Source organism: Mus caroli, unplaced genomic scaffold, assembly GCF_978045245.1.
Source record: "Mus caroli unplaced genomic scaffold, Mus_caroli_1 scaffold_3, whole genome shotgun sequence".
Classification (NCBI taxonomy): Eukaryota; Metazoa; Chordata; class Mammalia; order Rodentia; family Muridae; genus Mus; species Mus caroli.
In genome coordinates, this window is record NW_028227258.1 from 65019907 (window position 1) to 65045115 (window position 25209).

Sequence of the window (25209 nt, forward strand, 5' to 3'; positions counted from 1 at the left end):
AAACTGTCCCAGCAGACATTCCCCTCTGAATTGAGCAAGGTCCGCTGTAATCTCATAAGAATCCTGTTTTTGCTATGGAAGCACTCTATCAATAACCCAGGACAGTAATCCCAGCAGGTAGGAGGTAGAGGCAGGAGGATCGGGAAATAATGGACATTCTAGAGTGGTAAAGGCCAACCTGGTCTACATGAGACTTCTTTTTTTTAATTAATTACATATAAATGACTTAAGCTATTTGAGTTATAGATCAAGAAGCTACAAATCTTGTGCAAGCATCTCAAATTTACAGGAAACACTTTTGTTTTTATTGCTCTAATTCCCGACTTCGCAGGATTTTACCGGTCGGGAGGAGCAGGGACTACAATTCCCATAAAACCTCTGGGTACTGGGTAACGCCTGCCAGACGCAACCGGACTGCGTTTCCTAGCGAGCCTAGGCGTTTGCGTGGTCCGACCGGAAACTCGGTTGTTAGAACAAGCGGTGGTACAGCAGGCTGCGCAGCAAGTACAAAGGTACCACCCTAGGGTTCGGAGAGACGATAGGGCTCTGACTCAGCCAAAAGGACCAAGTTGTACATATTCCATTTTTCAGCTCCCAGCCATTTTTCCCCAGTGCCCTTAGTGCCTAGCGCTCTGGCCGTTCAATCGCCCTTGTCTCTCCGCTACTGGCGTAGAAGCCGCGTTAACCCGCCACGCAGAGTAGAGGCGGTTCCAGGGTGTGCTTGTCTGGGGTGCGTGGGCAGGGTGTGTGGACTCAGTCCCGTGTCCTTCGTTTTTCTGCAGCGAATGCTAAGTGCTCGATCGGCCCAGTGCATGGTCTCCATGGCCACGCGCTCGTGTGTATCGCGGGGCAGCGCGGGATCCGCGGCTGCAGGACCAGTGGAAGCCGCTATTCGCGCCAAATTGGAGCAAGCCCTGAGCCCCGAGGTACTGGAGCTGCGCAACGAGAGCGGCGGCCACGCAGTCCCAGCAGGCAGCGAGACGCATTTCCGCGTGGCGGTGGTGAGCTCTCGTTTCGAGGGGATGAGCCCCTTGCAACGGCACCGGTTGGTCCACGAGGCACTGTCGGAGGAGCTGGCTGGGCCGGTACATGCGCTGGCCATCCAGGCGAAGACCCCCGCCCAGTGGAGAGAGAACCCACAGTTGGACATTAGTCCCCCCTGCCTAGGTGGGAGCAAGAAAACTCGAGGGACCTCTTAATAAATACCCGGATTGGGAGAACGATCCGAATGGGTCGACTGAGAATAAACTACTACATCACTACTACCTTATTCCTTGATTTGTACGGACCAGGACCTCTGCCCTTTCTGCTAATGTACATCATGCAGAGGCAAAGACGCCTCTGGTGAAAGCTAAACTAGCCCAAGGAGAGAGCAGCCACTCCCTCCCTCTTGCCCTTGCCTGGGCTAGACTAGAGAAAGGTCCTGATGAATCGGAAAGGGCCATGATAATAAAAGAGAAGCTGGTGCATGAGGTCAAACGGTGTTCTTAATACCTGTTAAATTGGAGCTACACATCATTAGTGCGTATGGGGGCTGGGGGAGGTTGCATAACACCACTGCGCACTTGGGTGTCAGAGGGTAACTTTTAGAGTTACTCCTACCCCAGTCGCATGATTCTGGAATTGAACTCAGAGAGGCCATCAGGTTTACACAGCTGTTAGGTCCCTACAGACGTTCTTATGAGAAGAATTACCTGTAGGCTAGAGAAGGGATTCGTGAGGAAGTGAACTATCTGGGTTTTGCAAGGATACCAAAATTAACACGAAAAAGAGGGAATTCCTGCATTTGAAGCAGGAAAGGAACCGAAATAAACATTGGCTAGGTTTGGGGAATGGAGATGGCTCAGTGGTTAAGAGCACTGACTGCTCTTCCGAAGGTCCTGAGTTCAGTTCCCAGCAACTACATGGTAGCTCACAACCATCTGTGATGAGATCTGGCGCCCTCTTCTGGAATGTCAGAAGACAGCTACCGCGTACTTAACATATGATACACCTTTAATAATTACACACATCTTTAATTCCAGCATTAGGAGCAGAAACAGGCAGAAACCTCCTTGAATTCAAGACCACTCCGGGCTAAACAGACTCAAAAAAGAAAAGAAAAAGAAATGTAGCGCAGCGTGGACTTGAGGCAGGAGAATTGAGGACAAGCTGCAAAAGAAATTGCTTAAGACTGGGGGGCCAGAGAAGTGGTGGAGCATTTTTTCTGCTCTCCAGTGGATCCAGATTTGATTCCCAGCACCCACTTGGTGACTCACAAAGGACTGGAACTCCAGTTGCAAGGGATCTAATCTTCTGGCCTTGGTGGGTACCAGGCACATGGTGCATATATACATATGCAGGCAAAATGCTCATGCAAATAAAATATGTTAATGTCGATTTTTGCAAGAGTAACAAGGGCTCTTAACCGTCTAGAGCCAGCAGAAGTAAATATTTTTTAAACAAATAAAATGTAGATTTGAGGTACCCCATTCCATGTCGATGACAAGAGAAGGAATTGTTTCTCCAACACTAGTTTATCTTCCCCAGATAGTCAGTACGGAAGAATGAACGAAGAAGCCAGGAGCAGACACAGCCACTTTGGGTTTTAAGGGTTCGTACCCTTTATTTTTCAGCAGTATTTTTCATTTCTTTTTTTTTTTTTCACATCAATGGAGTCAGGTTTAGGGTTCCCCAGGAGACAGGAAGGTGGATGTGTCTCCCCTGGGGATGCAGTAAGGGAGGAGAGGGCTACGTCCAGCCACGGAATGGTGAGAGAAGGGTCGCACATTCACACACTGGGCACTGGAGGAGAAGGCAGTCCTTTGAGCACAGACACCAGAGTTAAACAGTCACCAACCACCTGGTTCAGTGTTACAAAATCGGAATGGCCTTAGGGTTGAGGGCACCAGACGTAGCATAAGGAGGGTGAATTTAGATTTTTTTTTTCTTTTTGTGGTTAGTTTAACTTCCTTTTAACTTTTTTTTTTTTAACATTTTACAAACAGCTAAAAACTACAACACATCACAGCTACGGTGGGAGTGGGGAGAGAGTACCAAAGAAAGCAGCCACACAGAGTAGGGTAGGACGGGGGCAGCTCTACCTACGAGGCTGTTCTGTGGAAGGGCAAAACGGGGAAACTGAGGCTTCTGGTCCCTGCATTAGGGGTCCCTCATGACCCAGCCTTTTTGAGAAGGGCTAGGGACGGACCCCTGCTTCCTGCCCCAGCTCCTTGTGCTTTCGGACCTGCTGGTTTGACCATACGTGCCTGGTTATTCTCCCTTTCTTTCCTCTGGTCCACTGCCTGTGTGAACAGGTCAGATGGAGGGCTGTGGCTAGTGGGTAGAACCTCTCTAGATCAAGGAGAGAGTGAGTCCTTGTCAGGTGCCCTCAGGTCCCCCAAGATTGCAGGACTCATCCCCAGCCCGGCCTAGGGGTTCTGCCTCCAGCCCCAGCACAGATACAAGATTCTGGGAGGTACTATAGAAAAACAGTGTTGTGTGTGTTCACTGAAACTACTACTCTTGGCTTATATTTGAACAGTAGAGTGGTACCCCTACCCCATGGTACACACACACACATGCGCACGCGCACACACACGAGTGTATGTATGCATCCACACACAGTCCAGCTAAGCTGCCTCAGAACTTACATATAAATAAAACTCAGAAAACTAATTCCATAAAATCCAGGCTTCACACTTGTAGCCTGAATTGAGGTGAAAATGGTGGCCAGAGGGCTGAGGTTTATTGCTACTCCCCAGCATCCTTGGGAGGCTAGAGGGCACCCAAGGCCTTCCCACTCAAGAAGTTCTTTTGGTCCAAGCCTCAGCCCCCATTATAACTCCATACCTGTGATTCACCAGGGCCTAGGCGGAGGGAATGAAGGGGAAGGCAGAAGTTTCGGAACCCTTGGAGCAGGGAAACAGCCCCCCTGCTAACACTGGGGGAGAGAAGGATGCAGCGCAGCCTTCTCCTTGTGCAAAGTTGAGGGTGGCAGCAGGTAAGGAGTACCTCATCCCAAAAGTGGAACGAAGGGACCGTCCCTGTAGTCCCTGCCCATCAGGGTCACACACATGCACACAGGCACACACAGCTAAGACACCAAACACGGGAGTGAGGACCAGGACAGCAGGGCAGGGTAGGGATAAAAGGAATTATTGGTCTCACAGTGTGCCTGCCATCCCTAAAGCCCCTGAGACAGCCCCCATCCCTCACTGCAGCACCTGTCCCCGGGTCTCAGGCAGCTTCAGAGCCAGAGAGCTACCAAGGGCAAGAGCAGCCGAGGCAAAGAGAATGGGAGCAGCCTTGGTGATGCCCACAAAGGATGTGAAGATGCTGATCCCCAGCACAGCTGCCAGCTTACACAGGGCATTCAGGAAGCCAAAGGCAGTAGTCCTGCTCAGTGCCAAGCCACGGGGCGGTGATGGTCCCGAAGAGGGAAGATGGGCAGGTGGGAAGGCAAAGTGGGGTCAGAGGAAAACAGTGTGCAGGAGCGGGAAGGAAGGATGGAGAAGTGACAGGAGGGGGTGGGGCAACAGACACGTAGGGAGACAAGAGAGAAAGGAGACAGAAGCAGAGGTTAGTAATTAGCAGTTCCAGAAGTGAAGACAAAAGCTCCCAGCTGTTAAGGAAAAGCTCAGCATGGATGTGTGTCCTACCCCAACAACATCCTTATCCTCCACCCTGTTCTCTTCCCTAAGGATATTCTCTCAGCTCTCCTCCTCACTTCTCCCCAGTCCTGTAGCTCCTCCCCTGCCGGCCCACCACACTCCAAACTACCTCTTGTCAGAAGGGTAGAGCTCAACAGTCAGCACGTCCAGCGCGTTCCAGGATGCAATGCTAACTCCCCCAAAAAGGCAGAGCAGAGCAATCATGGCTGACTCGCTGTTCCCAAAAGACAGGAAGAAGCAGGACACACAGGACAACACACTGGAACCAGCTGGAGCCAGGAGAAGAGATGACAATGAAACCCAACCATGGCCCAGCTTGCAACCAGCTGGCTTTGATTGCCACCAGCTGGCTTTGAGGCAACTCCAGATAACTGTGTCCCAGGGTAGCCAAAGGAAGGTTTTTCACTTGTCCCAACCTCTGTGTTTGTTAGTACCAGTTTCAGTAGCAGCCATTTATTCAATACCAACTATGAGCTAAGTAATGGGATGTTTTCTATGGACCTATCTGAGAGATCAGCCTTCTGAGAGAGGTGCTATTTCCTCTATGGGAGGTGCCATGATTGCAGGTGCAAGCTCAAGGTGGAGTTGAACCTCTCAAATCTAGCCTCAAAGTCTATACTCTACTTGCTTACCATCCTACCTATTTCTTTAACCCCCTAGAGTAACTTCTTTGCCAGATCCACCCCCATTTTGCAGCACCTCTAGACAAATCATGAAGGAGAAGGCTCTCTGGCCAATGGTTTCCGGCTGGAGATGAGACACTGACAGCCCACCCCAGCCCCCGCTGCCTCTATTCCCAATCAGCCAGCACCCAGCCCTCAGCCCCTTACCAAGCATTCTGAGCCTGCCAATCTTGTCCATGAGCAGAGCAGACACAATGTTTCCAGGAAGCACAGCCAGTGTCCCCAAGAAGCTGACAAAGTACACCATGTAGGCACCTTCGCCTGTCCCCGTCACATCTAGCGGGCAGCCTTCCTTATTGTGCAGGAACGTGCTGTTCACCAGCCGGCTGTTCACAAACTTGTACTCAAATAGGTCTAGAAGGTCAGGACACAGGGCCAACATGAGACCTGCTACGTCTGTGGAAGTTAGCAGTCAGGGTCTCTCAGCATTAGCACTGACACTCACTGCAAAGCATCCAATATCACCATGGGAACTAGCAATTTTCTCAGCAGAGGGACCATAAACAAGAAGCAGGCATGGCATATCTGAGCTTTATTAGTCTTTGTTTCTTGTTCATCCTTTTTGTCCACCTGTGCTGACTATAAACAGGAGCCCTGTTGCTGGCCTAGGAGCTGCTCCTGAAGAAAACATGTCAAGTAACTTTTTAAAGTCAGTCTCTCTTTGTGTGTCTCTCTTTGTGTGTCTCTCTGTGTCTTTCTGTGTCTCTGTGTCTCTGTCTCTCTGTGTCTCTGTCTCTCTGTGTCTCAGTCTGTCTCAGTCTCTGTCTTTGTCTCCCTCTCCCTCTCCTCCCCGCTTTCCTGCAAGGTGAGGAAAGCTTACACAATACTCCATTTAGAGGCAGGATGTTAGCCTGGCCATGGTGGCACACGCCTTTGATCCCAGCACTCTGAAGGCAGAGGCAGGCTGAGACCTAAGTTTGAGGCCAGCCTGGTTTAGAGAGTGAGTTCCAGGACAGCCAGGGCTACATAGTAAAACTCTGACTTGAAAACAAACAAGAACAAAAACAAAAACCAAACAAACAAAAAAGGGAGAAGAGGTGTTTCCGCCTAGCGGAGGACTCAGCCTTTCAGCTAAGACCATTACTCAGGCTTTTGTTTGTGGTTTGTTTCTTCTTTTTCTTACATATTTTTAAAAAGACTTATCTTAGGCTTTTTAATTTTGTTGTTGCTGCTGTTGTTGTTTTGTGTGTGTGTGTGTTCTCGTACATGTACCATGAACTCTCAGGGCCAGAAGACAATGTTAGCTTGTCTAGAACAAGAGTTGCAGGCAGGTGTGAGCTGCCTGATGTGGTTGCTGAGAATTGAACCTGGTACTCTGCAAGAGCAGTGAGTGCTCTTAACTGCTGAACAGTTTGTTGTTTTTGTCTTGTTTTTTGCTTTTTAAAAAAGGTCTCATGCAGCCTAGCCTGGTCTCAAACTCGATCTTTAGTAGGACTTGAACTCCCTGTCCTCTGTCCTCTGCCTCCGGAGCGTGCCGCCATACTCAGCCATTTTTTTTTTTTTTTTGGTTTTTTTGTTTTTTAATCACTAGGGATTAAACCTGGAGAGCATCCCCTGAGCTGGCCAGGTGCTCCTCCACCAAACTCGCCACTCTCAGCCCTTTCAAATTTTGATGCAGGACCTTACAAAGTCACCCAGGTTGGCCTTAAATTTTCTCAGACAATTTTCAATTCTCCTACTTCAGCCTTCTGAGGAGAGGAATTGCAGGCCTCTGCTAGGCTGAGCTAAGAAGTAGACTGATGCCACAATTCCCTCTTTTTCTTTATTAAATATCCCTTGTATTGTCTTTCGTTTCCCCAAACACCCAGTTTACCCTAACTCTTCAAAATTACATTAGCATTACCTCACTGAAACTTTATAATTACAGCTAAAGGTAAAGGAACTCGAAGTTTTCCTCAGAGAGTGGATCCCAGGAAAATACCCATTATATTTCCCAGATCACTGGTGGTAGCCAGTAAGCAACCCCAGGGCCCCAGGGCACTCTCAGCTTGAGAACAGGAAGCAAGGGGACAAGGAAGCCTCCTCCCTTCATCAAAGTCCCCTGGGCTGACACCACTGGCCACCTTACCAGTGTTATAGAACACAGTGTTGATGAACGTGCAGTTGCGGAAGAATGTGTTGCTGGATGTAACGTCTTCAAAGTAACACTCCTCAAACAGGGAATCCTCAAAGGACACTGACTTCAGACGCAGCCCGATGAACCTGCAGGGCCAAGATGGTGAGACACGCTCCCTCACTTTGCCCCTCACTGACTCATGCCCCTAGAGAACCCTGGTTATACATAGGCTTTGCCCTAAACCACCTTGTCTTGAGCTCAGACTCATCACCAAGAAGGAAGTAGGAGGAATAGGGAGAAGTGGTGTGGAAACACCCCCACATACTTGTCATTGAAGTACTGTCCCCCTCGGTGGATCTGATTCTCCAGTGTGAAGTTAAACGTCACATGCTCCACTCGCTCCCCTGGGAACACTTTGGTTCGGGCTGCATAGTCCACAGCCTGGAGATGGCGAATCATGTCGGGAAACCAGACAGTCAAACCATAGTAGCTGGGGAGTCAGAGGCATGGAGTCAGACGGGGCAGATGAAACACCAGAACCCCAATCAGAGAGGCAGATGAACAGTCTACCTGCATAGGGGCATACTTATCCCCAGCCTCATCCCACATATTCCCCAACCACCAACTGTGGTTCTGGAGACTTTAGGGTCTTCTACGCTACCCATTATACTCTCCTTCCCCATTCACTCTGAGGATTTAGGTCCCTCCCACCAAGCCCCAAGTGTCCCCGTAACACAACATCCTTACCTCACCATGTCACCACTGCACTAACTCTAACAGCGTGTTTTATCTCTTCCTGATAGAAGATAAACTAAGGAGTGGAACACAGTTTCTTATCCCAGGACATTGTCTGGTAAAGACTGACTGCCTGTCAGTTTGAATGACAAGTTTGATGACTTAATTTAGTAGAGGACCTGGAGCATGCGGACAGATAGCACCCTCCCTCGGGACTCGCCCTTCATCTCCTGTCTCATCCCTCTGCTTCAGCCAAGCACAGCCACAACAACGTAGCCCCCTCACCTGAAAGACATGGTGAACCACACACCCATCATCATCAGCGTAATGCGCCGATACTCTGGACTGAAGCAGGAGAGGAAATTCCCCCAAACCTGCACGGGACACAGTGAAGGCAAAAGGTGGCCACACTAACGTCTGCCTGCTATTTCCACTTCCCTCAGTTCACCTCCACACTCACACAGGCTCAAGCCCTCCCTTCTCCTCTTCCCCCACTCCCACTCCTCCTGTTGCCCTGCCGTTCACTCTATCATTACCTGACCCCCCAGGCTCAAAGCCCGTACTCCCCAGCGCTGGTACCAGGTTCCTGTGTCAGACTGGATCTCAATCAATTCATCCTCCTGATGAATCGTTTTAATGTGGGTCACCTGGGCACAAGAAAGGGAGTGAACTGTGACACGCTATTCCCCAACCCACTCCATGTGTCTCTTTCTCTCAGTAGCAAAATGGGAGGCAGGATGCAGCTTAACGCCCTGGGAAGGCCACTGAACCACAGTGTGGTCTGAGACATCTAGGAAATGGGCAACGTCCTGAAGGGTCCTAGTGGGGTTGTGGGGGTTGAGTGGGAAGAGTCGTGGCTTACTGAGAAGACGCGCTCAGGGTGGCCCTTGGCTCGCATGTTGGTGTCATGAACCTGCTTCAGTACCATCCAGGCTTCGTCATGCTTCCCATTCTAGAACACAAACGCCATTCCATGCAGTTCAGGAATGCCAGATCCGGCGTTACAGACCCCATCCCTTCAATCGGGCTCCTAGAGTCCCAAGATACAAAAAGACTCCCGCTCTCCCCTGCAACCCTGATCATATAAACATCAGCCCAAGCTGGGGTACAAAGGTACGATGAGACTTGGTCAAGACTTGGGAGGGGAGTTTGCAAGGAAACAGAGGACAGCATAGACAGCATAGATCCTTGGGGGCTCCTCCAGTAAAACAAAGGAAGCCTAAGGTGAGGGAAATGATGGACGCAGAAGGAGCCACATCCCAATCTGCTGGAGCCAGGAATAGCCTGACGGGAGATGTAAAGGGTGGGTCCCAACTTGAGCCTGCAGAATCGTAAGCCACCATTAATGAGCAGGTTTCCTGGTCTTTCCAAACCCCTCAGGAGACACATTTTAAGACAAAGAAGCAGATAAGATCCTCCAGAGTTATGGGCTTGTGAAGGAGGAAGAAGTCACCAGAGTGCAGCAACCCCACAGCAAGCATTCCACCCCCACCCCCACCCCCACCCTCCTTCTCCCCCGGAGCAATCCAGTCACCTCTAGGAAGAAGCGGGGACTCTCCGGCTGCGTAGTCAGAGCCCCAATGGCAAACACAGAGGGAAAGGCACACACGAGGACAAACACCCTCCAGCTGTGGAACTGGTAAGCAGAGCCCATCTGGAAACTCCACCCTGGCGGATAGTCACAGAGTCAGCAGAGAAGCAGGGAGCACGGCAGAGCTGGGAGGACTGAGAGTCTAAGGACAGCTTACCATAGTGAGGGATGATGGCCCAGGCCATTGCAGCTGCATACACTCCACCAATCATCCAGAACATACAGAGCCAGCTCAAATGCTCCCCACGTTTCTCCTGCGCCAGAAACTCCGAAAAATAGGAGAAGACTATGGGGATGGAACCGCCAATCCTGGACATTTCAAAAGTAAACATTAGGAAACAGCCATCTTCCCAATTCCTTTCCCCAGTGCTCTGGGACCTCAGCCCCCCCCCCCTTTATTCTCATCCCATACATTATGTCCTATAAGTTCCTTCAGCCACCAGCACCAGTCACTACTCTTGGGATGGCAGGAAACAGGTAAACAGGTCTTGGATCAACCCTGAAAGCGGCTATGAGTTGGGAATGAGGCAAGGTCACTGCAGAAAATGTGGTGATCCCAGCACCAGGGGCAGAGGCAAGGTGAGTGTTTCAAGTTCCGGGCCAGCCAGGCCTATATAGCAAGATTCTATTCAAATAAAAATGCAAAATCAAAACAAAACAAAAAAACCTTTAAGATGGATGTCCACACCTTTAATTCCAGCTTGTGGGAGGTGGGGGTAGGTAAGTCTCTGAATTTTAGACTAGCTTGGTCTATCTACATAGTGTCCCAGGCCAGCCATGTCTCAAAATAAAAACAAACCCAAAAAAACAATAACAAAACCCAACAACAGATGGAGACCGTGCAGGTGCAGGCAGGGGAAAACTTCAGATTCTGCCAAAGAGGGTGTCAGCAAGCTTTCTTAACAAACTCAGGAAAAATATGCTTTCTGGGAGGGGATAACTCCAGGATATGCATGAGCCCAGGGGCAAGGCTGAGGTCCAGTGGACTTCAGTGTAGACAGCCTCAGAAACAGAGGTAAGCTGGGGGACTTGGGGACAGACCCCGCATGGTATTCTGGATGGAGGTGGGCACTGGACATGGGTATCTACCCTGAAGATGGGGTAGGAAGTGGGAAAGGCATTCGTTCACTCATTTCACACAGATTTAAGGTGTGCCCAACATGCCTCACACTGTGCCAAGGGTAGACTACGGCAGTGACCAGGGCACAGTTCTTTCTTTAAGGGTTTAGAATGTGGACACTCACCCAACCCCGGAAAGGAGGCGGCAGAAGAGAAAGGTTCCATAACCCTGGACGAAGGACGAGAAGAAGGCGAAGACGCTGTTGACTGAGAGTGAGATGAGCAGACACTGTCTCCGACCCAGCCGATCAGCCAGGCCTCCCCAGAGGAAGGCCCCCACCATCATGCCCAGGTACACAATGAGGCCTGCGGAGAGAAGAAAACCCCAGGAGGGGGTGGGTAGGAGACATGAGCAGATATTCCTCAATTCTCCCATGAACTTTGTATTAGAGCCCCAACTCTAGGGGCTGAAACTCCTGTAGCAGAATGGACCTGAGAACATCTAGGAGGGAGGTGGGAAGAGTTGGTGAACAGTCACCACTGCAGACCAGGGCTCAAAGGCAAGAAGGCAAACATTTGAGAAATACACCCCTCACTTTTGCCGCTTCCTCTCCCTCCCTCCTTCCTTCCCTCCCTCCCCCTAACCCTCTTTCTTTCTCTCTGTCTTCTTCCCCTCCTCCAGAACACTCATCCCTAACTCACCCAGAAGTGAAATGGACCTGCCTAGACTCCTAGATACCTCCTGCATCCTCTCTGTTCTCCCAGGTTGTTTGAGGATGTCATTGTCATCGTGTTTTAGACTGTGCCTCACTGTGTTGCTCTGGCTGGTGCTGGCCTGGAGCTCACTGTGTAGACTGGACCAGCTTCAAACTCACAGACCCACCAGCCTCTACCTCCTGAGTGCTCCAACTAATGATGTTCGAGCTTTTTCTCCCAATTTGATACCCTCAAAGAAGATCTCTTGTTCCTTGGGAAAGAGGCTCCAATACAAGGTTTATCCTTTATCCTTCAAGCCCCCAGTACTTGGGAATTCTAAAATGCTTCCCGCCCCAGTTTTTTTGTTTCCTACCTAAAACCAGAATTGGGATTGATTTTTAAAATCATCTCTAAAACTTTGCATTTTGTCAATGTCCACCCCAGAAAGAAACAGACAGACAGACAGACAGAGGAGGGGGACAGGAAGGGGGGGGGGAAGAGACAGAGAGAGAGAGAGAGAGAGATCTATGGAGAAGCCAGTTGTCTATAATTTCTCAGTGAGCATATGAGATTTCTCCTTCTAGATCCCTGTCGGGAAAGGCCATCAAAGACTTTCCTGGTCTCTAGACACTCCCGTGTCTGAGGTGTCTTTACCCACATTACTCCAAACAGCCCCTCCCCATATATACCAAGGCATTTCAAAGCTGACTTGTTCTGCAGTCAGGGAAAGGCAACCCAGAAACAGGATGGAAGACTTTGAAGATGCCCCTAACAGTAGCCCAACCCACCACGGCCATATCCAGCAGTTAGGCAAACTACCACCCACTCAGACACCAATGAAAGCCCCAATCCAGTTATATTCTCTTTCACACACAATTTCATTTACCCAGCCTCCAGAAGAGGATGTCTACGGGGGGTGGGGGGGTGGGGGGGCAAGAATGGTGTGTGGTAGTCAGTGGGCCCTCTAGGTACAGCTTGCAAAACTAGTGGGACGGACTGGGTGGTTCCCCACAGCAGGGTGCTTGCAGGCTTCTTACCTAGCATGCCTTTGTTGGAGTCCGACAGGCACATGTCTTTCTCAGCACTGGGCAGCACAAAGCCCACCACAAAGACCTCTACACCATCTGCCATCAGCGCCAGACCCAGCACGAAGTAGAGTGTCCACTGGAAGCGGCCATGGCCACACTCCCGGAGGATGGTTTCATACTGCTGAGCCAATTCTTCCCGATCTTTACGCCGCTGCGCCTCCCCCCGACCCCCAGGGGGACCCTCCCCATCACTCAAGCCCCCTCTCACTCCAGCCAGGGGTGCCCCATCTGCCATACGTTCGCCTTTGCCCCCAGACTCTGCCCGGGGGATGCCCTGATATTCTCCCTCGTAGATCTCATCATCTTCATCGTGGCCCTCGGTGGCATCACTAGAAGCGCCACCTTCCTCCTCATCCTGGGCCCCTTCTCCGCGGTAATAGCCGTCCGCAGGGGCAGGGAAGTCGTCGTCGTCCTCCTCCTCCTCAAAGCGCGAGTAGGACCTTCGGGAATACTCATCCTGGACTCTGTCGAGGCCCTTCACCACCTTCTTGGCCGCGTGCTTCTTCACTTCCTTGGCAATGTCTTTGGCCCCACGGATGAACGCTGCTCGGTCTCGAAAGCCTTCTTCCATGATGGGGCTTGGGGCACTTCACTGGATCTACCTTACTCTCTGCTTCTTTTTCAGCCCTTTGCTCAGTGAATCGGAGGCGTCAAGAAGACCCTCTCTCCAGATGAACTGTGTTCCAATATCTTTGGGCTCAGACTGAGAGGAGCTAGGGCCTGGCCCGTGAGGTCCAGATGGGGGGAAAGGCAGAAAGGAGCTTTGTTCTGCACCAGGTTCAGTAGGGTGAGTGGGGGAGGGGGAGGGAGAGGGATTGGGGATGGGGAGCCAGGTTGGAGAGGCTAAACTGAGGAGCCAAGATATTTCAGGGAGGGCTGCCTATTTTTCTTCTGAGAGGTTCTGAAGACCTAGGAAAAGAAGAGAAAAAGAAATCTCACCAGAATAGTGAAAGAGGGCCAGTATGGAAACCCTCTCAACTTAGTACTTCCGGCTGCTAGCTATTGAAGAGAGATGATTAGCTGGGCCCACCCTGAGCCACCAGATATACAAGTCCCTTTTCTTTGATGCTGGAGGGTAGTAGATCCACGGGATTTGCCCTGACATCAGTCACCACTGCCCACATCCATTGCAGAGAAAACCCAGGAAGCAGGAGAAACAAGACTGTCCTGCCTTAGACTCCTGGGGAGTTCCATTTGAGACAGAACTGGAGGTTGAGGTGCAGAAGGACAAGCCTTCTGACCAGGTTCCTCAGCCCACGGATGGATCTGAAGGCAGGGCCTTCACTGTTCTTCCCTCAAAGTCTCCCAAGGGAAGATTTCTCTCCACTTAGCCGAGTAGGTAAAGCTCACCCTCCAGAGTCAGATAGCCTTGGTTTGACCCTGCATGAGTTTGACATGGCTCCCCTGGCTCCACTTATGTAAAAGAGGAAAGTGGGGGTTTAAGCAGCCCACTTGTGCTTACCCCAGGACCTGGCACAGAAAAGGTAATGAAAACCATGAGCTCTAATGTGGTGGTGACAGGAACATAGCGAGATGGCCCCTGCACTCCCCCTAAGATCCCTTAGCCAAGGAGTCTCTGCCTATTCTTTGGGGTGAACCGCAGAAAGGAACACTATCAAGGAGAATGCCAGTCAGATGCGAAGCGCATGACATTTGAAGTCCCCACCCCCACTTGCTCCCTGCTGATGGGCAGGCTGCCCCAGTCTGCCTGAGCCTCCGTGTCCTTCTAGTTAAGTAGTTAACGTGATGGCAATTGAATTGGGAAAGTCCACTTCTCAGAGTTGTGAGACTTAACCTCACAGAATTATGTTATTATTTTATTAGTTTGCTTCCTTCCCCATTATATTGAAAAAAGTTTGAAGGAAGCAAGTCCAGCGGAGGTTCATACTTCACTTCTGATGCCCAGGATTCTCCCTAGAACTTTGCCTGGGTTTAAACTAACTTCAAGAGCTGGAATTAGGTATATCCTTTGTAAACTAACAGGATAAGGACCCAAAAGGGAGACTTGAAGCTTATGTAGAAGGGACAAGAAGGAAGACCATGAGCTAAGAGGAAAGGCAACCAGCTGCCACCCCCTTCCTTCAGAATGTCACATCTAGAACTCCCCTTTTGCCTGTGGGGTAGGACTAGAAATGACTGGTTGCGGTCACGCTCCCAGTGAGAATCTAAGATCTATAGTTGTTCTATTCTTCCAGGGTCTCCCTTCCTAATCTCCCTTAATCCCTCTGGTTCTTCAGGAGTCAATGAAAAAGGAGTCCATAAATACCGCAGTGCGTAGGCAGCTGGTGGAGAATGAAGGGGACCTCCCCACCCCCCAAAATAAGACATCCTCCAAAGGGAGGCATAGGATAACCTCCTTCCGGGCAACAGAGGACACAAGCCTGGGTTAAGAGCAATATCATTCCCCTAAAATAATCTCTTCTGCTCCCACCCAGTCAAAGGCTTGACCAATCACACACACACACACACACACACACACACACAAGTGGAAAAGGGTAAATAATGCCTTGTCATTCAGAAAGATACACTGGCAAGGAAAGATGTAAGCAGTGGACAACAGTGACCAGGAACAGTGGCCTCGGTGTCACCTTTTCTTCATGGTTCAGGGGATTGCCATCCCCAGCGCCAAGGCAATTTGTGTTGGCTCTCTTTCCCAACCATGATCCCTCTTCAAACCCTGAAGGAAGATTTGGACCCACCAGGAGCAGTTTCCCATGCCTGTTGACATTGTTTCCCCTCAGCTGTGGGGTAGGAAAGGCTCCCCAGCCACAACAGCACACAGAGGCTCAACAGCCAGCGCCCCCCGGGGCCACCAAGCCCAGGAGGGAGAGAAAGAAGACAAATTCTTTGAGCTGGTGAGGAAGTCGTGCTATATTTAGCCTGCAGAGCAGCACAGAGTGGCTGAGCCTGAGGAAGAGAGACAGCACTGGGAGAGGTGGAGTTAAAGGAGACCAGACTGGGATTTACCAAGTCCTTTAAGGCTGACTGGCTTCACCTGACCGGAAGAAACGTGTCCATATTTTCTGCAGAAGGTGGAAAGGGCTTCGTAAGCAAACCTTTCAAGACAACTGCTCAGGTCCAGACGAGCCCCCTAATCAAAGCCCCTGCTTTGGAGGCCACCCAGGTTTCCATCCCATCCCATGCCAGGTCATTAAGAAGTGACAAGGTCATGAAGAAGCCGTCATTGATCAGAAGATTCCCATTGAAAAGGACAAGGGGCAGAGAAGATTCCAGAGTGCCCCCCACCCCCACATCACAGCTTGATAACTGACCGCAAGACTGACAAGACTGAGCCTCACCCCTACAATCTACCCCTGGGTTTGGAAGATGGGAGCATCCAGTTTGGGGCGGGGGGGGGGAGGTGTCAGCTGAGAATGTACACGGAGAAATGCTCACGGAGAGGCCAGGGATGTAGAGAAAAGGTTTCACATGCATAGGCTTAGGGACCGCCTCTGCCAGGATTGCGGAGACCCCCACCCCCACCTAGCCTCAGCTCGGGTACCAGGCATGAGGCCCTGGAACTGATTACATGGCTGCTCCCACCCCTGGTCCTGCTGCTGGACAGGTTCCCACCATCCTTCTGCGCCCCTCCCCTGACCCCCTCAGTAAGCGCCTCTAGCGCCAAGCCCCAACACCTGGTTGCTTCCCATGTCTGTCTGCCCAGTGTTTCATTCCTTCTATCCTTCACCAAGCCGATTCCTCTACCCCCTAACCCACCCAAGTCTAGGCAAGAGAGGCTGTACACATTCTCTGGCCCCAGCCAAGGTCATTTACCATGGGGGGGGGGGGTTGGGGAGGGACGTACATCAAGGTGAGGAGAGGATAGAGTTTGAGGGAACCTCAGCTTACCTAACAGCCCCTCACCAGGTTTATGTAATGGGGACTTTAAGCTAAGGTAGAAAAAAATCCTCGCATATATATATATATATATATATATATATATATACATATATATATATACATATGTATGTATGTGTGTATATACATACAAATACATATATGTGTATTGCACATATATATTTATTTATTCAAGTATATTCTCAAAGCAATTGAAATAAATGGCCCATTCCCCAAACCACCACCACCACCACCACCCTCACCCCTACAGCGGGGACAGTCACCCTCTCCATAAGCAAAGCATCAGAGATAAAATGGCTGCAAGGCTAGACGAGGATGCTTCTGCCCGGGGCGGGGTGGAGGTGAGAGGAGAGGGGTCTCACCTGAGCTTGGTTCCCCGGGTCAGGGAGTCCCCGGGTGAGGGAGGGGGTCCAGCCACAGGGCTGAGGCGGCAGCGGCGACTGCTCCTCCCGGTACCAGGGGAAGCGGCACTGCAGACCTGCCCCCCGCACGCGCTCCGGCCCCGCCTCCGACCCTCCCTCCCCCGCGCCAGTGAGCAGCGGGAGAGACCATTGTGGGGGGTGGGGGTGGCGAAAGAAAAGATGATGGGGGAGACTTAGGACACAGGAAGAAAAGATGAAGGAACTGGAGAGGACTGTGAGGGTGACAGCTGGAAATGACAGTCTTTCTCAGCCCCTTCCTCCCTAGCAAAAGATGCCAGGAACTAAAGGAAGACACTAGCAGTGGTTAGGGGAGTAAGTGGAGGAAATAGACAGGAGGTGATGAATGAGGTAGCCCCTTCCTTTGCACCCAAGCTAGGATGAGAGAACCCAGGAGTCCCAGCAGTTCTTGCTGCGTTAAAAACAACTCCCTCCCCTTCTACACTGCTCCTTGGAATTAAAAACCCTCTCCCAAACCCACAGCTTGGACTCCAGGTTCACCTTGCTATGTGAGAGGACTCAGAGATAACAAGGTATGGTTTCTGTACTCAACAGTCAGAGTCAGTGACAACTGGGTCCCTGTCATCTGTCTCCTTCAAAAACAGTCCAGACTGTTTATGTACAAGGACCTCCCCCTCCCCATTTCTATTCAATTGCTGGTAGCAGAGGCGGTGCTAGAGAAGGAGTTTGATCAACTGGACAGTTCCCTTTCCAACCACTCTCCAGTGACTCATAAACAAACAAACAAATCCTATCAATTAACAACCCCCTCTTTGGGGTGTGTGTGTGTGTGTGTGTGTGTGTGTGTACGCTCACTGGCTTGGCTTCTCCTTTTCTTGAATCTTTTCTGTTTTATTGTCAGATAACCTGGACTGACAGATCCAGAGGCGCTTCCAGGATGTACAACCTGAACCAGTCTACTCCAGATAAGACCTTGGGATTATCTGGAAAGGGCGCTGACCAAAGCACATCCCAGGTTTCCACCTTTGGTTCTGACCAAGTCCCCTGCCTCTGTGAACCACAGGCTTCTTGTCTAGAAAATGGAGTGTTTTGGACAAGGCGTCTTTTTTAGCTGTAATACCATGCATAAGTCTGCTCGGTTAAGTGTGGGTATAGAATGCTGGGAGACACTGAATACAGAAGGCTGGCAGCCTGTGTGCTCAGAGATTTCCCAGATGCCATTTGATATGCTGAATTTACTATGCTAGGGATGTGAGCCTAAGTTTTGTAGGACCCAATGCTGAATTTTGGAAATGTATGGGGTCAGTAAGGTTCACAATTAACTGAAAGTCATAATAGAAACTAATTTATCCTAAAAAGTTACCTCTCACCTAGACTGAAGATTTTTGTGTCCCCCTTAAGCCAAATCAGGACCATGTCAGTATAAGTCACCCAGTGACGTAAGGGAGTCAGAGAACTTGTATCTTTAATGGCATCTGGCCATCCCCAGTAGGATGCCAATGAATCCAAAAACTCTCCTGGCAACAACCCTCTGCCCCACCTCTACGAGCAGGGAGGCTTTGCCAATGCTCTAGAAGTACTCTCGGTCTGTCGGCTGGAGTACTCTTTCCAGGATGGTACTTGGAACAGCTCTGCCCACATGGGCCCCAGGGACTAGCCCTTTACTAGGCTTTCATTGATGAACCCTCTTAAGGCTTAATACATCTTTTAAACACACTATTCCCCATTTTAGGTTATAGCCAGGCCTTGCTGGCGGGAAGCTGTGTCTTCTCTTTCAGGTGATTCTGCATACTCTGCACTATTTACTAGCTTTGCAGAAATATAGTTCCCATCAGCCAAGGGTAGCATAAGCCTGTAGTCCCAGCTAAGCAGGAGGCTGAGACAAGTTCCATGCTTGTCTGGGCTACAGAATGAGTTTAAGGGCATCTTAGACCCTGTATCAAAATGAAAAGTACAAAGAGGGTCAGGGATTCAGTCCCCAGAACTGCAAGCAAATTAAAAGGGAAAATATGAAGTTTATTTTAAATTCCGAAGGAAGACTTAAGTACTTCATCACCTCCCCACCCCCTGGACAGGGCTCCACAACACTCAGGACATTCCCAGCTTCCACTTACACATTTCCTTGCCCAGCCTCACAACCTTGCTATTGTCTGTTGGGTTGACTCTCATATTTACATCTCTAATCCAAGTCTGTCTCCACCTGCTTTGTCAACTTCACTACCTGGATGCCTGGGGCAGCTCATATTCCTGGGCAAAGAGCCCACAGTATCCTCCCTTACCTCAAGGTTGTTTTGAAGGGTTTTTATGGTCACCAATGTAAAAGAGCTGAAAAGCACTAAAACCTCCAGGAGCCCAACCTGGCTCTGACCTCAGCCAGCCTTCACACAGCCTTAGTGCTAGATCCACCTTTCAAGATAACTCCAGCTAGGAGCATGGCAACCTCCCAATTCCAGCATTCTATTGACAGGCAGGAGGACAAGGCCTGTTGAGAACCAGGTAAGGCTTCTGGGTTAGGATTAGGCTAGATCATCTTCTTAACTCTGCCTTGTCCTAGGAACTATGTAGGCCAGACTGGTCTTGAACTCAAGAGACCCACCTGCCTCTGCCTCTGCCTGGGTCAAAGGCATGCACCACCATGGCTGACTAGTAAGACCATCTTCCGACCAAAAAACTACAGACATCACTATTTTCTGAAGAATGAACATTCGGACCAAGTTAGACGTTCTGACAGTTTAATACTTGCTGTGTTCATCCTGGTCACCAGCAAAGCCTTTGCAGGAACCATAAATTTTAGAGTGGAAGAATGGAGAATGTGAATGCAATTAGGACTAAGATCTAAGCGTCATTCACTGAACATCTGCTTTCCTCACTCACCCTGTCTAGCAATTACTTAAGACATTCCCATGGCTCCGGATGAAAGCCATGTCAATAACACTCAGGAGCTGAAGCTTCCTCTGAGCATGGTGCACATGTCTTCAACCCCAGCAGAGGCAGAGCTGAGTTCATGGCCAGCCTGGTCTACCTAGTGAATTCCAGTAGAGCCAGGGTTACAAAAACCAGCTCAAAATATAAAATGGCACAAGGCTTTCCTCCATGGTCATCTATTTTTCAAATATAAGCAAGCACATACACACATATGCACTACCCCTAGATAAGGTAGCCAATCATATATATGGGTGGATACACACACAGTACCTATTTCATTCACTATGACCAGCACAATCTTTCACAAGAATGTATCATCTTTCCCCTCTGGTGTCAAGGAAGGAAAGCAGAGCAAGTACCCAGAATGCACTGCTGTTGAGCTGTTCTCCCAGCTCCTTGGTTGTTGCAAAGCTGTAAAGCTCTAATGTGTGGACTTACCAGTGCATCATACCAGCCCCTCTCAATCAAAGACACTTCCAAGCCAAATTCCAGATAGTGCTACAATGGATGCCCTTGTGCCCATCACTCTTTGCTAGCAAATCACCAGACATTTTATTTCTGTTGCTAATGCCCCATACTATAACAAGATAAGCTCTATTCCAAGTACACGCAAGATAGATAAATCCTTACAATGTAAACACCGTCTCTTTTTCATACTGTTCCTCCCACAAACCCCGACTTCTCCTAAAAGTTACTTCACCAGAGAACAAACAAGAAGCATAGTTTTATTTTTCTATACACATGTAAAGAAATTAGGACCAACATTTTAAAATAAAAATGAAGAAAAATCCCCAGTGGAAAACATGACATTGGAATGGGGACAGAGTTACTGAGAAGGGTCAGTACATTAGCCTTGACAAGCTACAGCATCTCTGATTGGTCCAAGAAATGAAGATACAGGGAGGATAAAAGGAGACAAAGGATGGCAATTTACTGAGGAAGTGGGCCCCGAAGCGGACCACGAGGTGGAACTGGGGGCCGTGGAGTGGGTCTGGGTGGTGGGAGGGGCCCCCGCTGGTAGCCATAGGGAGGGGGTCTTGGAGGACCTGTGTATCCATGAGGGGGCATCAATGGAGGAGGCCCACGCATGCCGTGTGGAGGCATGGGACCTGGGTGACCTGCAGGAAGAAAAAGAGTTAACAGAAATGAAAAGAGGAAATGTGGAGATCAGTAGGGATGAGAACAGGAATGTGGGAAGTCAAAGAAAGGGCACCAGACAGGGCAAGGGGCAAAGAAAGCTGCACACAGGCAAGATAAGAAATGGACTAGCACCCACTCACCCATGGGAGATCCAAAAGGAGGCCCCCGGGGGGGCATGCCCATTGGAGGAGGTCCAGGATGAGGCATTCCAGGAGGTGGCCGAGGTGGTGGCTGCCCCCCAGAGCCGGGAGGCCCAGCATGGGGGTGTCCTAGGCCATGGGGGCCATGGTGGGCCAGCTGCATCTGGGACATCCCTATGGAGATAAACCACACAAGGAGACAGTGACAAAAAGGAAACCAGGGCAAAGAAAACAGAAGAGACCACAATGATGACTCAAACACAGTGACACCACTCTTAGCCCTTCTTATGGTAAAGCCCAGCCAGTGCTACGCACTCAGTCCATCTCTGTCTGAAGGTGACTGACAGCACTGGCTAAAGTAGCCATGCTGCTAATATTCCCCCAGGTTTATTTAGCACATCAGAAATATCTTTTCTCTTGATGTGAAGAAAAAAGACAATGAAATGTGCATTCATTTTCCTTCTCTGACTTAAACATAGAGATGGTGACAGCCAAGGATAAAACAAGCAGAATTTTTGCTTTGTAGGACAGGACTTGGAAGATATATGCCTGTGCTAAGACTTAATTCTAAGACTTAATTCAGTAAGAACTCCTTAGGAAGATCAGGCCTGGTAGCACATATCTGAATTGCCCAGAACACTAAAGGTAGAGGCAGAAAGATTAGTAGTAGCTAACTACATACCTAGCAAGTTGAAACCAGTCTGGGGCACAGGAGACTTTCAACAAAACAAAACAAAATTTAAAAAACCCGCTAAATTATAAAAAAAGAAAAGAAAATTGTAGCCTGCCATGGAGTGCCCACTTTTAATCCCAGCACTAGGGAGGCAGAAGTATGTGGATCTGTGTATGTTAGCTAGCCTAGTCTACAGAGTTCCAGGCTAGCCAGGGCTACACTGTATTCAAAAACGAGTCCTTAACAAGAGAGTGGACGTCAACTGCTCCAAGAAGAAAGTTTGGCATGTGTGAACACCAAACAGTAAACATGACAATGCCTGTAAGTTCGGCCAACCAAGAGGACCTAAACACTGAGCCGACAGTGAGACCAGGTTTTCTTCTGTAAGTAAAGGCAACAGAACAATTTTAAGGAAATGTCTGACTGGGCGTGGTGGCACATGCCTTTAATCTCAGCACTCGAGGCAGAGGCAGGCGGATTTCTGAGTTTGAGGCCAGCCTGGTCTACAGAGTGAGTTCCAGGACAGCCAGGGCTACATAGGAAGAAAATGTCTGAATACCCTGGAAAAGTTACTCAGTGAAAGTAGATGAGAACCTGAATCAGTGACAGGAAGTGAGTGCAGTCTAGAGCACTGGCTTGTGACCAATGACAAAAACATAAGCTAGACTTGCTCTGCAAAGTGGAGGACAGAACAGACAAAGCTGCAGAGCTGAGAAAACAGACAAAGCTGCAGAGCTGTAAACTGGGCTCCTACAAGTGAGAACTACTGAAGATAGTGTCAGAAAGAGGAATGTTAAGTGTGGGTTGAGCAGTGGCCTTTTCTAGTCTGCCAAGAACCTAAGACCAGAGACCAAGGATAAATTAGAACCTTCACATTTAACACTACAGATAAACAAAGAAAAGAGAACCAAGCAAAAAATCCACACAAACATAAAAAAAGGGAGCTGATCCAGGTTGCTATGGTTGACATTAGAAATATGTATGCCTTTAATCCCAGCACTTGGGAGGCAGAGGCAAGAGGATCTCTGAGTTTGACACTGCCAGAGCTACACAGAGAACCCGTTTCAAAAAGCCAAAGCAGATATGTCTTCTAGATTTGGCAACTGTGGAAGCAGAGGAGAGGTTGAGAGTTTTGCCAAGTACAAGCTATCCTTTAGAAAATATAAGAACTGGAAATAAAACAGGAGCACCAACACGTACAAAGTACTGTTTGTTTCTGAAGGAGGACTTTGGACTATTTTCATCCAAGACAAAGACTACCAGGAGAGGCAGTAAGAAAGCCCCTCTCACAAGCTCAGCTCCTTCCAGCACAGAGCCCTTACCTGGATGGGGCATCCCACCTGGTGGGAATGGGTGAGGATGTGAATGTCCGTGACCAGGATGTCCAGCCCCTGGAGTCCCTGCTGCTGGAGGACCATGTCCTCCAGCCCCAGGTGGCATAGGTGGTGGGGGCATGGCTGGGGTAATCCCAGGAGGGAGGGCCCCAGGAGGTGGCACTGGAGGTGGGAAAGAGCCAGGAGGCGGCATGCCTGTGTAAGAAATGGAAGACAGTTAATGTCTTGCAGAGCTCCAGCCTCCCCCCTGCAGGCTTCCCTCCAGCTTCACTCCGAAATCCATCCGCCAACTTCTTCCCTTCCACCAGCACGACTCACTCCTGCCTCACTGCCCACCAACTTAGCAGCTTATTCTACCAGGGCTGCTTCTGCCTCCTGAGCCTCCCTCCCAAGGGCCTCACTGGCACAGTCTGAACTCCAAGCTGTACCTGGTGGAGGAAGCCCAGAACCCAGGGATGAAACCACGGGATTGGGGGCAGAGGGCGGAGGGGGCGCATCGGCAAACAGCTGGTGAGGGCGGTCAGCCTGGGACAGCGGGTTCTGGGCTGCCAGGAGTCGTTCAGCTGCTGAGCCATGGCGTTCACCCTTAGAGTCCTTCTTGAAGGCATAAGACACAGTGATAGGACGGTTACACAGGTACTGCCCATTCATGGCCTCAATTGCTGCATCCGAAGCATCGAAGGAAGCAAAATTAATGAAGGCGTAGCCCTTGGAGTTGCCTGTGTCAGGGTCCCGCATGATCTTGGGGGTCTGTAGGATGACTCCAAAGGCGCTGAAAGTATCGTAAAGCAGCTTTTCATCAATTTCTGGGTCCAGATTTCCGATGAAAATGTTGGCTCCCACATCCAGGTTTTTGTTGTGAGCTGAGGCCTTGTTCACCCGTATTGGCTTTCCATAGAGTTTGATCATGTTCATAATCTTAATGGCATAGTCGGCATCTTCCTCGCTCAGGAATTCAACAAAGCCATAGCCTGGGGAATCAATGGAAAAAAAAATCACTCAGGGGAAGAGACTCAAAATGAAACATTAACTCCCCAGCCTCCAAACACAAAGAACACAGCAGATAATAGCTGGGCGGCAGCACGTGCACGTGCGGGGCAGAGGCAGGTGGAGCTCAGAGATCTGACCAGCCTGGTCTACAGAGCAAGATCTAGGACGGCCAGGACTACACAGAGAACTTCTGTCTCGAAAACAAAATAAAACAAAAGAACATGATAGAGGAATACTTTTACTTCTATTGAGAATGGTTCCAGTAACTAGAGCTAAGAGAAAATATTCCAGAAACTGGAAACTGAAGCTGAAGGGGAAAGCAATCTTTAGGTTGCTCATTCCAAAGGAGCTGTGACTAGCGCTGAGCCTCTTCGGGGCCGGTTAACCCTCTCCAGGGCTGATTCCTGCTCCGTACCCTACTCACCCTGGTGCTGGCCAGTGACTCTGTCCTTTGGCATGTGGGTGTTGACCACTGGCCCTGCCTGGAGAAAGAGCTCCCACAGCAGCGGCTCACTCACTTTCTCGTCCAGACCGCCCACGTACACCGTGGCATCTAAAGGGAAGAAGCAGGCGATGAGGAGAGAGTCGGCAGTGAAAAAGAAGACAAAAACAAAAAAACCGTCGCCTAAAGCCCTGAAATTCCCACTGCCACCGTCGTCTAGAAAATCTGCTACGTCTAATTTGGCATTCTTGCTGGTCCTGTACTCCCGGGAGGCTTTTGTCTTCTTGGTGGAGGGGGCTGATCTAGAAGCATCGCTTCTCACAGGCCTCGGCCTGCACCCGGCCTCGCGGCCAGCCAGGCGCCCAGAGGTCGGTCTCCCACCCCAGGGGGAATCTCGTCTCCCACCCCCGGGGGAACGCTTCCGGCACTAATCTTCCCTCCACTTCCCTGCTCCTATCTTGGGCTCTTCTCTCCCAATTACCCTGATTCCGTTCGGAGATCGGTCCGGCAGCCATGGCGAAGGGGCTCCCGCCGTCTCTAAGCAGCAGCACCGCCCCCTGACCTCAGTTACTACTTCCACTTCCGGGCCAAGGCTCACGTTGGGCAGGGCCGGCGGCGGGGGGAGGAGCCGGAAGCGATCGCGGCCATCTTAGGGGTCGGAGTCTTGTCTTTCGGAAGGGAAAGGCGTTCTAGGGCTGCTGCAGTAGACGGGGCGGAACGGACGGGCACCGTCTCGACACCGTTAACTAAAGCCCCGGATGCTTCCA

At 50.2% G+C, this 25209-nt stretch overlaps 3 protein-coding genes and 1 non-coding gene across 4 annotated transcripts; 1 reads left to right on the top strand and 3 right to left on the bottom strand.

Annotated features, from left to right (window-relative positions):
• Positions 1-382: 382 nt before the first annotated feature.
• Bola1 (bolA family member 1) lies at positions 383-1479 on the top strand. Its single transcript, XM_021158729.3, has 2 exons — positions 383-512; positions 783-1479. The coding sequence occupies exon 2, from the start codon at positions 786-788 to the stop codon at positions 1197-1199; it is 414 nt and encodes a 137-aa protein (XP_021014388.2). The 5' UTR covers positions 383-512; positions 783-785; the 3' UTR covers positions 1200-1479.
• A 1578-nt stretch (positions 1480-3057) lies between these two features.
• Sv2a (synaptic vesicle glycoprotein 2A) lies at positions 3058-16910 on the bottom strand. Its single transcript, XM_021157958.3, has 13 exons — positions 16781-16910; positions 12510-13469; positions 10962-11142; positions 9875-10026; positions 9661-9794; positions 8989-9078; positions 8663-8773; positions 8412-8500; positions 7717-7881; positions 7404-7537; positions 5483-5689; positions 4762-4921; positions 3058-4377 (listed from the first exon to the last, which is right to left on the bottom strand). Exons 2-13 carry the CDS (start codon positions 13129-13131, stop codon positions 4194-4196), a joined length of 2229 nt encoding a protein of 742 aa, XP_021013617.1. The 5' UTR covers positions 13132-13469; positions 16781-16910; the 3' UTR covers positions 3058-4193.
• A 3521-nt stretch (positions 16911-20431) lies between these two features.
• Positions 20432-25022, bottom strand: Sf3b4 (splicing factor 3b subunit 4). Its single transcript, XM_021157534.3, has 6 exons — positions 24924-25022; positions 24425-24553; positions 23439-23981; positions 22999-23205; positions 21004-21177; positions 20432-20841 (listed from the first exon to the last, which is right to left on the bottom strand). Exons 1-6 carry the CDS (start codon positions 24955-24957, stop codon positions 20654-20656), a joined length of 1275 nt encoding a protein of 424 aa, XP_021013193.1. The 5' UTR covers positions 24958-25022; the 3' UTR covers positions 20432-20653.
• Positions 21328-21454, bottom strand: LOC115030721 (small nucleolar RNA SNORA19). Its single transcript, XR_003836319.1, has one exon. It is a non-coding gene; the product is annotated as a small nucleolar RNA SNORA19 (small nucleolar RNA).
• Positions 25023-25209: the final 187 nt, after the last annotated feature.